This window comes from Electrona antarctica (assembly GCF_951216825.1).
Source record: "Electrona antarctica genome assembly, chromosome: 20".
NCBI classification, from domain to species: Eukaryota; Metazoa; Chordata; class Actinopteri; order Myctophiformes; family Myctophidae; genus Electrona; species Electrona antarctica.
In genome coordinates, this window is record NC_136801.1 from 11,433,026 (window position 1) to 11,447,586 (window position 14,561).

General features: G+C 41.4%; 1 protein-coding gene across 1 annotated transcript; it reads right to left on the reverse strand.

Moving 5' to 3' along the window:
* Nucleotides 1-1,041: 1,041 nt before the first annotated feature.
* arl8 (ADP-ribosylation factor-like 8) lies at nt 1,042-11,945 on the reverse strand. The gene is made up of 6 exons (XM_079490162.1): nt 11,425-11,945; nt 9,433-9,493; nt 9,179-9,326; nt 7,830-7,913; nt 5,749-5,900; nt 1,042-4,640 (listed from the first exon to the last, which is right to left on the reverse strand). The coding sequence occupies exons 1-6, from the start codon at nt 11,468-11,470 to the stop codon at nt 4,592-4,594; spliced, it is 540 nt and encodes a 179-aa protein (XP_079346288.1). The 5' UTR covers nt 11,471-11,945; the 3' UTR covers nt 1,042-4,591.
* Between the last annotated feature and the right edge of the window lie 2,616 nt (nt 11,946-14,561).

Below are 14,561 nucleotides of genomic sequence, written 5' to 3' on the forward strand. Positions count from 1 at the left end.
CCTATTATAAAATCTATTTTATAATATAGAAATGTAAAAATGTACTTATTAGTGCATATTGCATAAACAAACATGTATGCACTAATAAGTTAATTTGTACATTTCTGAATTATAAAATAGATCTTAACATCACAACTAGTTGGTCGGGGCTCCTTTTACACAAATTACTGCCTTTTTTTAATGAAAGTAAATGTTGCATTTAATTTGGAATTGGGAGTCAGAGTGGAGGCACAGAATCCAAGATGCTTGAAGTCTACTACTCTACTGTGAAGTTTCCAATGTCAGTAATGTTTTGGGATGGTGCCATCTGCTGGTGTTGGTGGTGCACTACACTGTTTTATCAGGTCCAGAGGAGCACTTCATGCAACCGTCTGCAAGCTTTATGGAGATGACTGGTCACTAGTGCTATAACTACTAGTAACTGGTTTGCTGACCATGGTATTAATGCATTTGATTGCGACTCTCCTGACCCGAACCCCATAGAGCAGTCATTCAGACTCATTCTCAAACTTTTTCATGACCCCAATTTGAGAACTAATGCCAGAGAATCTATGAGGTAGATGAGACACCAGACCCAACAATAAAGATGATCTGCTCATGGCTGCAAACAAAGAACATCTGGGCTTCCATAACACCTAACAATGTCACCGATTGATCACCTCCATGCCATGATGCCACATTGATGCAGTGCTTTGTTAAAAAGTAGCCCAGCCATATCCGAGTACTGAGTGCATATCTGCATAAATGAACATACTTTTCAGATGGTCGACATTCCTTTAGCCTAATAAAGATAAAATGACAAATCATACTTGCCCTGAAGACCAGTTCGGGCGAAACATGTTGCCTTTTAAATGTTGTAATGTATCATTAAAGTACATTGATTTCTCCCTCTCTTCGTTTTGGTCTGATGTAATTTTGAGATACTGACTTTTTGATTTTCATGAGCTACGTATGATGTAAACTTTTGCACGATATTTAAGTTCTTTGGAATATACCTGCATTTCAATTTCAGTTTTAAATCATATGAATAACATAGCAGGCTCAAGTTTCAAAATATTTTCTTTTAATTAAAAAACAAAGACAGAAAAAGCATGACCAAGACCATAATATCACCAGTTTCCTTGCTTTGTGACATCAAGGTGAACCAATACCCATACATACCTTAATGCCATTGAGATAATATCTGTGCATTTCCCCCGCATTCGCCTGCATGTGTTACTGCAGTTATCTTATTACCCAACATTGAACAAGTACAGACAGATGGCAAATCAAAGGTTTACCTGAAGAAATGAGGTAAAAAAAATAAAAATGCTGGATATTCCATACAGGTGCACTGCTTTACACAATCAAGCAATTAGCATCCTATCATGCTCCGACTGTGGTGTACTATAAAAATACTGAGCAGGCGCAATTGAAGTTTATTTTGGATCGAGATGACAAAAAAATATATAGATGATCTAAGTGAAAGAGCGTTGATAATGGGCCACGGATGTGGCAAGAGCTTCAGTTATAAACACTGCTCAACTGGCTGTGGCTAGTGGTTCAATAGGAACAGTGCCTTAAGTGATAATACATCGTCACTGTCAGGTGGAAACCTTATGTCCAAAACAGTTTCAGGGTATGGGGGAAAAAAAATAACCTGGCTTTCAATGGATCGAATGTAGTCACAAGCTCATTAATACGTATAATTGGTTCAATAGTTATAAAACCCTCACACACTTAACCACTTTCACATATTTTGTAGGCATTGATGTACGCCAGGGGAAAAAAGTTGAAATATGCATTGGAGAATGGAGATACAAGCTTTCTGACCGACATATGAAAGAATTATGGTCGAAGGCGCACATTCAATGGCAGTGATGTTCATGCATTGGTGTGATTTGTAAAACAGTCGATGCAGATCGTGATCAGACTAAGAACAGTCCAAGTATGGTTGAAACTTTAGGTCCACTTCCCACTTGGGAAGGGTCACTGGCACTGCAAATCAATGTCAGTTATTACCTTTATCCTTTGACGAAACATTTCCATCCTGGGATGGGAGTGGTCTCCTCTAGGATTAGAATGCCCTGAAGCATTCGACGAGTATGACAATTATGTCAATCACATGCCAATGGCCTTCGAGTTACCCTATCTCACCCCGGGAGATTTTGTACCTAGATGTTTGATAGCGCTTCCCACCACCATCATCAGAACACCAAATGGGGGGATACCTTGTTAATATGTTATAATGAATGGTGTTCCATCACTCCTGACTTGTACAATCTATGCTAGGGTGCAACTTTAGCGGTAATGGCAGGCTGTGGTTACCCAACAATTTCCTTTATTTTGTCATTTTGTCACTATATTCTATAGTCATTTTCACCATTACTGCGACCAAGAGATACTCCAGGACCAAGATGGACAACATTTATTTCTATCAACAGAATAGTCAATACTCTGATTCAGAATCCAGTTTAACAATGAAACTAATGCACGGCTGCTTCTTCTGGCCAAAACCCAGTAGTGGCCATTATGGAACTATAAGAAGGTATGTTTTACAAGGTCTCAAAGTGACACGTGCATAGATTTAGTTACAAACCCTGATCCTCAAAGAGGGAAAATGAGGGTAAGATCCCAAAAGGTAAACCATCAGATACTTATCATACCCGCAGTTCTCCAGGCAACATACATACAGACCAGCATGACCGAAGCTTCTAAATGCACTGTAGTAACACGACTACTGTCTGTGTCTGATGGCCTTTGAGTCAAGATAATCTGAAAACAATTTGAGCTTGGAGAACACCAGTCCAAATCATTAGGAGAAACAAGTTAAACAACTATGCATCCATTCATACTTAAGCTCTGAAATTATGTGGCACATTTGACACAGAAGAATAGCGACTTCAACAGCGTCAGGGCACTGGGGCTGTTTTGAAGCTCTGCATCTGGTTAACAGAAGGTTATAGTGATTCATTTCAAATAATACAAAAAAGGATTTCAAGAAAACTGGTTAATACAAGCAATAATGGCTATAGCAAATGGGAAAGAAAATGTTCACGTTAAAATGAACCATGTCAGTCGTCAACTACAAAAGCTTGTAGAGCACCATATCTGCAAATAGCAATCACCTCTGAATACAAAATACCGGTAGGTCTAGATGCCAACTGTGATCAACCTACCCCCATCAACAGTATGCAGAAGCAAAAACAAACACTCAAAATAAAACAAAATTAAATAAAAATATCATAATGCAGCATTGACACAATGTTGTGTGTAAAATAAAAAATACTGTTTAAAAAAAACTGAGTTTTTAAAAACGTTTATGAATGCTTTGCAAACCTCACATGGCAAAGTACATGGCTGTGAGTATTTTACTTTGTTCCAAGGTACTGAAATGTACTGAAATCTACATGTTGTCAGCTGACAAACTGGGGCCAGTTTGATGTGCATGTTGAGGCTCACAGTTCATAGAAATGGAAATCGGTACCGCATAACACTACTTTCTCCACATTTAAGTATGGCATTGTATCCACCGCAGCTTATGAAACTGTCACCATGTCTGAAAAAAAACTGGTTTGAGAACTGTGAACTGGGCAAGTTCCAAAAGAAAAGACCATGAAAAATATGCTCTTTTAAAAACCGTTTGCACCAGGCCTGTGCAATGTAACAGAGAACTTAATTCCACCATGTTCATCCCAATTGTTTTAGATAACACCACCCGGGGCGTGTCATAATCCCTTTGTTTGTCCTATTTTATATGTCCTGAACATAATCAAAAACTCTGTGAAGGCAGTGGAAGTCCAACAGATAGCTGCACCATAGATGAAATGGCCTTCCTGTTGATCGTGATCAACAAATTCTTGATATGATAAAAAAAGGTAACATGACATGATATGTACTGTATGTACTGGTGGCAATAAGTGTCCATGACATGATATGTACTGTATGTACTGGTGGCAATAAGTGTCCATGACATGATATGTATGTAGTGGTAAACGAGCAAAACTCTTGCACACCTACAGATCGACGCCAATGGCCGACCAACGCACAGTAGAAGGAAACACTCCCCCGTTCGCCATCTTGCCCACCTGCAAATAAAGATTTAACGGGAATTAGCAATGTTTTGGTCTGGAATCCTTCCATCGAAGGTCTCTGCACTGACATTTTGTGATTTCCGTTAGGTTTTTATTTGCAAGTGATTAAGATGGTGTGCTGGAGTCTTTTCTTCCATGCGTGTAGTGGTGACGATAAGTGTCCATCACAGCGCTGCTGTGGACATGTTTGGACTAGAGCCACCAACTGAGCGGGCTCGCCATTCTCTGCAGTAAAACTGACTGCTAGTTCCAGGGTCAATGTGAGTGACTTCTGGTCAAAGTTTCCATTTTCCGAACAAATCCTTGGGAGAAGTAGCAGCTCCATTGTTGTAACAGATACGGTCTGGTTGGCTTAAAGTGGCAACACTCACTTTCTGTGCAGTCTTTTTTGGAGGTCAATGTAGAAGTTTTGTCGAAGTCATTGTGAAAAAGAAAGAACAGCCAGTATGACGAAACTGTTATTATACCACCTGGCCACCAGGTGGCGGTAAGTCACACAGAAGGCCAAAGTGGTGTGGCTATCTTAGTCCAGCTCTGGAGGTCATCCACTCTAGACCTTGACATAAACTGTAAAAAAAAGAAGAAAAGGAGAAAAAAAAAGAATGAAGAGCCGTTTCAGTGTCTAAACATACAGGATTCTGACATATCAACATGCCAGAGGCCGATTCTACAAACGTTGCTATATCAGTGTTTCTCAAACTTTTTCATGTCAAGTTCCCCAAACATTTTTGGCCACAATGGAGAAATGGTTCAATGGCTCAAAGTAAATTGAACGACTACCCTATATACATCTGATTATTTGAAAATCACTCGCAAAGTGAGAGAAGAAGAAAAGGCTAATGTTAGCATTAGCACACGATGTCTATCTTTCTCCAGAAATGTTAATATTTTAATCGTGATGCCGTAAAAGAAATCAGAAATCAGATGTCTGATCAACACCACGGACAGCAACGTAGTTTCCGGGTTTCGTGAGGGCAGGGGTGAGCAAGGCATTGCCTAGCAACCGGCTCAGGGCTAAAAGTTGCTTTTAGCTAAACCGCTTCATATCCATATAAAGCGATATAAAAAGTATATATATATACACATCAGCAGTAGACAATAGATTTTTTTTTATCTTTTAGTCCTCTTGTCCTGTTTTACTGCTCACTTCTGTGGGGCTGACCTACGTACATTTCACTGCATTTTTAAATATGTATGTGACAAATAAAGATTGATTGATTGATTGATATTAAAAAAACATATATCCACATCAGCAGCAGTCAATGTGCTAAAAAGAATCACACTCATGTGAAGTGAGGGGCGCTCTTATCATCTTGCAACATCATACATCACATTCAGTGCTCAGCCAATCAAATCATCACAAATGTTATTCACTTTTGGTGTCTTCACTTTTCTGCCCTCACTTTTATCTTCAATACCGGTATGTACTTTGCTCAGCCAATCAAATCAATCGCTATGGGGTGATCAGCCAATCATCAGCCAATGTTTGTGTTCACACAAACCCGGAAAGCTCGGCACAGGAGGGGCTAGCAATATACAATATACGACGCAATCTAACACTAATACGACACGCTCTAACAATCTAACACTAATAATCTAATCGAAGTGGGAGTAACATCAGGACTTCTGTACTCTATTGGAGTGCGTGTGTGGCAAATGGACGCTCTTGTCTTACCCCTCTCCTGTCAGCGCACAGCAAGACTGGATGTGCCAGGGGTGGTCTTTGATGGAGCTGAGGCTGAGGTATTTGGAGATCTCAGCTGCAGACATGCAGTCCTTCATGTCCTGCTTGTTGGCGAAAATCAACACGGCTGCCTTCCGCAGGTCCTGAGGCCAGACACAAGGATCAGGCGGAGAACAATGAAACCGGCACCGTGCACTAAGCATTCACCGTTTCAACATAGACTGGGAACAATGCGACTGCATCACAGTGGGAACCACTGACGCTGAATATTATCGTGTGTACTGTGTGTAGGGCACGGATACAGGATAGGTGGGCAATAGGGACATCTGGGCACCTTGATGTAAATTGCCTTTTTTGTCCAAAATAAAAAAAAGTCATGTAAAGTATACATGATGTGAACATGCACACTGCACAGTACATCATAAGTATACATGATGTGAACATGCACAGTACATCATTATCATATTTTATCCTTCAACTTCTTGTCTATGGCCCAAAATGACTGGATATACAGGTTTTGTAGCAATTGTAGAAATATTAGGTCTTAATTGCTGAATGTTTAACTTAAGCATGTTCTAACAATTTGGCCGCACTCTTATTTGGTGCCTGGCTGCCTGCCTGTCCTTTGTTCCCAATTACTGGGGGTCACGAGTACATTTCACTTCAGTTTATTTTTTATTTCCCGTTTTTAGTAAATATTATTTCAAAAGATTTGCTAACATTTTGCCCCCATGGATTAAAAACAACTTCAAAACTGTTTCCAAAGAACTTCATAAATAAATAAATAAGGAGGAAAAAAAGACATTATATAAGTATTGAAAAAATAAGATCTACAAGCTCACAATGCAATCACACTGTGAGCTTGTAGAAGCTATTTTTCACTAGTTTGGGTCATGGTGAGACATCACATTTCTATTTTGGGTCTGGAGCTAAAAAGGTTTGGGAACCAGTGGTGGAGGGTGTACCACAAAGCATTGGTCACTGGCACTGGATATCCGAACATTAAAACATTCCCAACAGGCTGCTTTTGTTTTCTTTCTTTGCTAGCTGCTTATCATCCCGAGGAGTGGAGACCTGCGTCACCAAAATGAATGAGAAACTGTCACTCACGGCTTGTTTGTGTGTGCGGCTGTGCGCATTTGGCTAGCCAAAGTATTAGCCTGATTTTCGAATTTCCAAATGGTTACACTCTGGTGTTGCCCACAACGTTCCCTCATTGCCTATATTCTGCCAATGATTAAACAATACCTTCATTGTAGTTATTTGATATAACCTATAAAACCAGTACTTGATTTTACAAGCTGGGATCCTCAGCTTTCTAATCATGTGTACAATCATGTGGCAACTAAAATGTTTAAATAGTAGTACCGGTATATATTTAAAGTCTACACTAATTATACTTCCTATACTGTAGGCTTATTTTGACAGAAGTATATACCAGCCTGCTGGTTTCAACAATAGTAGTAGAGTGTGTGTGGCCAGCTTGTGGGTGTTTCAGCTAATCCTGCTACTGCCACCAAAATGTGGAATGACCTACAAAAAAACCATAAAGGTTGTCGATTCCCTACCCAAACTCATAGTTTATCTCCTTTAACACGTTGATAGTAGAATCCTCTGCCCCATTTCATGTTTTGTATCCCGCTGGATCCAGGAACACCACCAACACTTTATATAACTTTTTTTCTGTGAGCACCTGGTCATTCTGCAGCTGCTTTTATCGTTTAGCATGTTCTGTTCTCTTGAAGATGCAGTCTAATAATAGCTCTCCATCCTCATGAAAGCGCCTATGGTGCATGTGCATGAATTAATATGTGCATATATAATATATCCATGAATGATCAGGGTCCCAGTTTGGGGGGCTGAAAATATGGCCAGTTGGGCACCCTAAGCCAAGTAGTTTACAATAGGTTCATCTCAACTAATCATCAATATGTACAAAACTAAATAACTTCTAAGGCAGGAGGGGGGAAGGAAGCATATTTCACAATAAGATTAGTCCTGGGTTCTATTTTTCCCCTTCAATAATTTCTTCTGCTGGCCCTTGGCGGTGTAAAGAACTCTGAATAGTTTACCTCATGAGCCAGCATCCTGTAGAGCTCCTCTTTAGAAATGGCCAACCTCTCTCTGTCTGTGCTGTCCACCACCAGTATGACAAACTGTAGAACGGAGGCGGCAAAACAAATCACAGTAAGTAACATTTTCAAAGGCCATTTACAGCAGAGCGCTGGAACACAGTGGGTGGGCACTTCTTGGCCGAAGACTTTACAATGGCCTTGCCCCCGATGCTGGTGACTGCTATGCTAATGCGCCTCTTATGAAAAGGAGAGACTGACAACACATGCCAAAAGAACAAGGACATCTAATTCTGGTGAGGTGTGTCAATGAGAGACAGTGAATAGGAGAGGGTTATTGTCTGTGAGAACGCAGCAAGGAGGTGGCTGCTGGCAGATGTTGATATCAGTGTATTATGTCTAGTCTGCATCACGTTGTGTGTGTAGTGTAGTGTTTATATACAGTACATAATAACTGTATAGACTAGATGGTGTGACCAGTATATACACAAGTGTAAGTGCATGCCTGTGGTTGCAAACACAGGGTGTTCTTTTTTCCCTTCCCTCCTCCTCTCACTTTGTCCATACGCTGCAACACTCTCTGACCCTGGCTCTGCTTTTCTGATGATGGGCCCCTTTGTGGATTGGTGACCTCTGACTTGAGCCGCCCCAACTGCTGTCTGTGCTCTGAACAAACACGCCAGCTGCCATGCTCCGCTGCTGCCGGCCACTACTTTTGTCTCCCTCGCCGACGCAACATCTATTAGGGATTAAGAACTCGGCTATAGTTACAGCCTCATATTGCTGCAGTAGCACTGACAATGTGAGACTCCACTCTATCCTGGGCCTCTGCCAATAACAACAGTGCGGTTTTATTGCTCATTCAAATCGAATATTAGGGATAACCTCGACCAGCTGATCAAATCCGCTTTAGATGATCTTCAGTCAAGTGGCATTGTCGTGGAATTCGGGATCAATCCGTACTTGATGAGGCAATAGGAGTCGAGACAATATTCTAGGTGTTGATGGTTATGCTCTATTAATCATGTATATGAATCGTGTACATTATGAAGTACAATAGCACTCAGGTTGGTGATTCTGCCCATGATATCATGTACAATAAAGAATAGCCATCACCCCCTAGAATGTCACTCCACCTGGCAGAGTCTCTGTGATCACGACAGCCTGTTAACTTTTCCACCACCTAAAATACTGTCTTGACTCCTATATTGCCTCGTCAAATTACTGATTGATCCAGAATTCCATGACAGCATAGTGAGCATACAGAGTTGATCATTTTGTGCATGTTTGGATGAGCAAATATAATTATGTTACAGTTCAAATCAATGTTACTTAAGAGAGGCACTGACCTCTGTATTGGAGTAATAGGTATTCCATGAAGACCTGAGAGAATCCTGCCCTCCGATGTCCCACATCAGGAAGTGAGTGTTCTTCACCACTATTTCCTCCACGTTGCTTCCTATGGTAGGCGAGGTATGGACCACCTCATTCATCAGACTGGATGATAGGGGGAAAGGCGTGCAGGTCATCATTGCGAACAAATACAAATATACAGGCTTTTAGACAGAGTGGTCAGTCAGCTACTACTACTACAACTACTTACAACTGGTAGAGTATTGTGGTCTTTCCTGCATTGTCCAGTCCCACAATTATCACCTTGTGCTCTGCAAAAATATGAAAACGACAGCAAATTAAGTATAGGATTTGTAACATGAGCCATGAATGATGATATGGATGGTATTTACTATTTAGTCACCTCAACTAAGCTAATAACCTTCTTCCTAAGTCCACCCATATCCCAGAGGTGTGGCATATATGAATGACCTCATTGTCATTTAATCATTTAGTTAAAAAAAAGACCAAAGCAACAACATCCTACCAGAGGAATGTGGTAAATAAAGTATAGGCCTGAGGTCATGCCAATTTCCGCTGTAGGCTTTCCTTTCATTCATCGCAGTGGGTCGTGGGTCCTTTCACAATCATAAGGACACTGAACTTCCTTCCTACAGTCGCCGTTTCAAAGGCAACGCCACCTCCTTCTTCCAAGCACGATTCAAACCACAGCAACTTGCGCCCCCCATTCATAAATCCACTAACCCCACCGTTTAAGAACCATGCTACTGTAAGGGGCACTTTAACACCTGCCTGCCAAACAGGCACAGATGACAGACCAAAGGCAGAATCAACACTGGCACTTCCATGCTAGAATATCCCACTGGAGTGTTTTGACTTTTGACTCTTCCACCTCGAGGCCTCTGGTGGACGGAGAGGAAGGAAGTCTGGTCAGAGGGCCAATGATTCCAACAGTTTTTGGCACAACACATGTTGGAGGATGCATTACTGCATGTTTATTGCTTGTGAGAGACAGGAGCTACCCTATGGTGGTCATGCATAGAGTTAGAGAAGAAACAACCCGCACTCGCTGTAAGAAGTCTTAGGATTTAGGAGTCTTTTTTTTATTATATTTTAAGATCCGCAGTAGCAGTCAACCAAACAGACGTGTTTCGGCACGCAGGCCTTCGTCAAGTGAATGTTACTCACAGACTGTGGATTGTTTATGTATTATCAGAATCTGCACCCAGTGTATTCAAGAACTTCTCACGACTGTCCTCGGGCTGAGCGAGCCTTTCCCTTGAAGTGACATGCACAGAGAATTTAGTCATAATCTCATGAAGGTCCCCATTCCCCAAAATAATAATAATAAATAAAACATTAAAATGCACACAAAAGCTACTTGTCCAGCCATGGACCCTTGCAATTGCATCCAATGCTTTGTATAATAACAACTTTGTATAATAACAAATAATACATTATGAATTCATGGCCACTGAGCAGTCAGTGGCCAACTCCAGGTAAGATCATGATGCTACTCCAGTACATCTCAACAGATCTCTTTAAGCAAGTGAAAAGCCGACAGTGGGAAGAACGCTATAATCCAGAATTGGAAAATAGGATTAGTAGTCTAAGACTATTATACTAACTGGACACTAACTGGAAATGCAACAAAAAGGTCAGTAGAATTGGTTCAAAGAGATTTATATTGTGTTCATGTTGAGGAATCTGAGGATCATCTCTCCCATTCTATAAGTTATTGTGTTGTTACTAGGGGGACATTTCATGATTTGTCAAAGCTAAAATAAAACCTTGACAGTGTCTTTCTAGTTAGCCAGTTTAATGCTGGATGGAAATGTTCTTACAAATACTTTAATATCAACAAGTTGTGCTGATCATGTTGAACATTGCATTATCTATTCTGCTATGTACATAGTTGTCGGTGAGAAAGGTCGCAACGTCAACTAATTTACTTATATTGGCAAAATGTCGCAATTTTCAAAAAAGCTGGAAAAATAAATCACACTTGACGTACGAATGAGTCGTATTTCCAACTGAAATAATAACAAACAACGAAATAACGACAAGTCTGTCCATCGGACCCACAGTAGTTTAAATGGTGGATTTTAGTACAGTCTAATGCACAGAGCAGCTGGATAGTAAACCATGTTAGCTCAACGCTAGCTGTTAAGCTAGCTAGACAGCTGAACGGCTCGGCGGACCGTATAGCCGTTCATAACAGAACAGTTCACGTTTGACCCACCTTCATTACAAAAGAAACTCCACAGCTTAGCGAAGATGAGGCCCATTGTTGTTGACGGCGATGTAACGGTGTGGTTCCAGCTGCGTGGACGTGTGAACGGGTTTAGCGGCTGTCTGTCTGTTATGCGTAATGTAATGTGTGTGGGCTCAGCCTCACCACCACCAATCCACACACTAGTAGTTATGTGCTTCTTTCTCTGGCTAACATGAGCTTGGATCTATCTTTCCTTTCCAACAGGGCTCCATCTAAAAATCCAACAACTATTTTAAATGTTTTAGGGGGAGGATTCCTTTCTCGTTTGTGTCTGATCCGTCGCGGAAAGGCTCTTCCAGTCCACCACCGGTTGGTCGGTTCAGGTTGTGTTATCAGCCAGGCAGAGAGAGAGCGAGTTGCTGCTGGCTGCTGCAAAGCAGAAAGCACGATTATTAGATGTGTGAGTGTGTTGTTGACTCTACACACACGGACGGCACCGCTACAGCCCGTTAGCTGGAGGAGGGGTTGTAATAAAGTCATCAAGGACTGGTCGGTGATGTCACAGTCATGCGGAAGTGGTACCGTGGCTTTGCTTTCTAATCGCTTTTTTTTTGGCAGGAGTTTTCCTCCTGCCAAAGGTGCCCTTTTACAGTCAGTCCAGGTAAATTGGTCTGATTGGGATATCGTTTGAAATATATTCAACCAAGAATGAAATTATGACAAGTGACAACGCCATAACGTTTCTGCCTGGCCCTGGTAGCAGTGGCAGGACTGGAGTAATCATCTTGTTGCCATATTTCCCAATAGAAAGGTCAAAACAAGCCCAAAAGAAGTGACTTTGTGGCTACCGGTATTTGAAAATAGCTGATCTACAAACTGACAGTGACAACACATCGCATTGCAACGCACTTTTTCTTGAGGAGACTAAGGAAAGTCAATAAGCTATCCCACCTGACTCTGGAAAACTTTTACCGCTGTACTATTGAAAGTACATTGACCTACTGTATTACAGCTTGGTACGGAAACTGTACTGTTGCAGAGCGGAAATCACTGCAGAAGGTGGTGAAAACTGTGCAGCGTATTATAGGCTCCTTATTACCATCGAGTGAGTCCATCCACAAACAGCGCTGCCAGTCCTCAGGCCTAAGGCCCTCAGCCTCAGCATCATCAAGGATGCCTCCCACCCCAACAACAAACTTTTCCACCCCTCCCATTCACAGAGGATGCCCCCACCCCCACAACAGACTGTTCCACCCCTCCCATTCACAGAGGCGAAAGGGCTACAGATGCATCAAGACCTCCTCAACCACCAGATCCAGAAACAGCTTCTTCCCCTCAGTCATTATTCTCTTGAACTCTCTGACCAAGAGATAGAGTCCTGTGAGCTTGTAGATCTGCTATTTTCAAAACAATCAGTTTAATGCCGGAGAAAGACCATTCCACTGTGAACAGTGTGACAAGAGTTTCAGTCAGTCAGGTGACCTGAAAAAAATCACACCGTGTGAACTGAGTGGTGTAAGGTATTATATAGCCTGATCAGCTGTGTTCTGATGTAATGTCTGACGTAATGAAATCAGCATCAACCAATCAGCATCAACCATGCTCATTTTTTTTGCACAGACAGACAGACAGACTAACAAAGCCAGTTGTAGGAGTGGTTTACACCACTCAAAAACATCAGTGTGTTCACACTGGAGAAAAACCTTACATCTGTAAACAATGTGACAACAGTTTCACTTTACATCTGTAAACAATGTGACAACAGTTTCACTTTCAGCCAGTTAGGTAATCTATTCTATAAGGCACACCAGCGTATAGTCTAGTAGCCACTCCAGAGAAAATCTGTAAATTTCAGCCCAGCCAGGTGCCCTGAAAGACATGAGCGTATTCACATTGGAGAAGAATCATACCACTGCGAACAGTGTGACAAGTATTTTAGTCAAATAGGTAATCTGAAGACACACCAGTGTAGCCACACCAGGGAAAAACCTTACGTCTGTAAACAATGTGACAAGAGTTTCAGCCATTTGGGTAATCTGAAGATACACCTACAGTATGTATCCACAAGGGAGAAAAACCTTTCCACTGTCAACAATGTGACAAGAGACACCACCAGTGTAACCACAGGCGAGGTGTGAGCTACCCCCTGTCATGACAAGAGATAAAACAACAAGACCTGTGGTGTAGTGGTGATTTTTTAACTGGGGGGGACAGTATTTTCAATAGCGTTCCGCGTAACACACGTGCACACGCGCGGAGGCGCACAGACACACTCCGACCAGTATTATGAAATATTCATTTTTTGTTGTCCAGCTTTGAGGGTTTGTGTAAACACACACATTGTTTTGCTACCACCAGTCACCACCATGACTATTTTTGAGTGTTTGTGCAAATTAGGCCAGTGTAAACACAAACATTGATGACAATACTGAGGACGCAAATTGTGATTGGTCGGGATGAGATAATGTATGATGATAAGAGCGCCCCTCACTTCACACAGGTGTGATCTTTTTTATTCATTTTTATCTATGTTTACGTCAGAATAAGGAGTTTTAGTTTGAAATGTACACATTGTTTAGTTTTCATTGTATCTTCCAAGAAATGCCTTGATTTATAGAACCTAAGAAAGAAAGGTAGGATAATAGAATGCATATTAAAAAATGAAGAGGGACGGCTATCCTGATTCCTGACTATGGCTTGTGAAACGCGTATGATCTTTCACTCCATTGCCCTGGCTAGACTTGATTGATTGATTGTCTTGACAGTAGGCCTGTCAAGACAAGTCAATCTCAATACAAAAACATGTTACTGTGGACGACACCATGATTAAGCATTACACTTGTTTACAACAGGGTCCACCATTTTCAATTCATCAGAAAGAAACCAACGCATTCTATACTGAATGGAGAGTCCAGAGGGTGTTGGTAAATGAAAATTCAGACCGAGTGTCAGGCTACAGTTTATGCCTTTAAACAACATTACAAAGCAAGCCAGAACCCACAGATCAGAACCCACCCCATCAGCTGTGGCCTGTGCCCGTTATTGGCAGAACGACATCTGAGAATAATTGCTACGGACTCGAAGAAGAAAAGACAAAGCAAGCCCAAAAAGCAACTACAAAACCACTACCAATAGTGAGAAACAAGCCTAAAGTCGCTTATAAT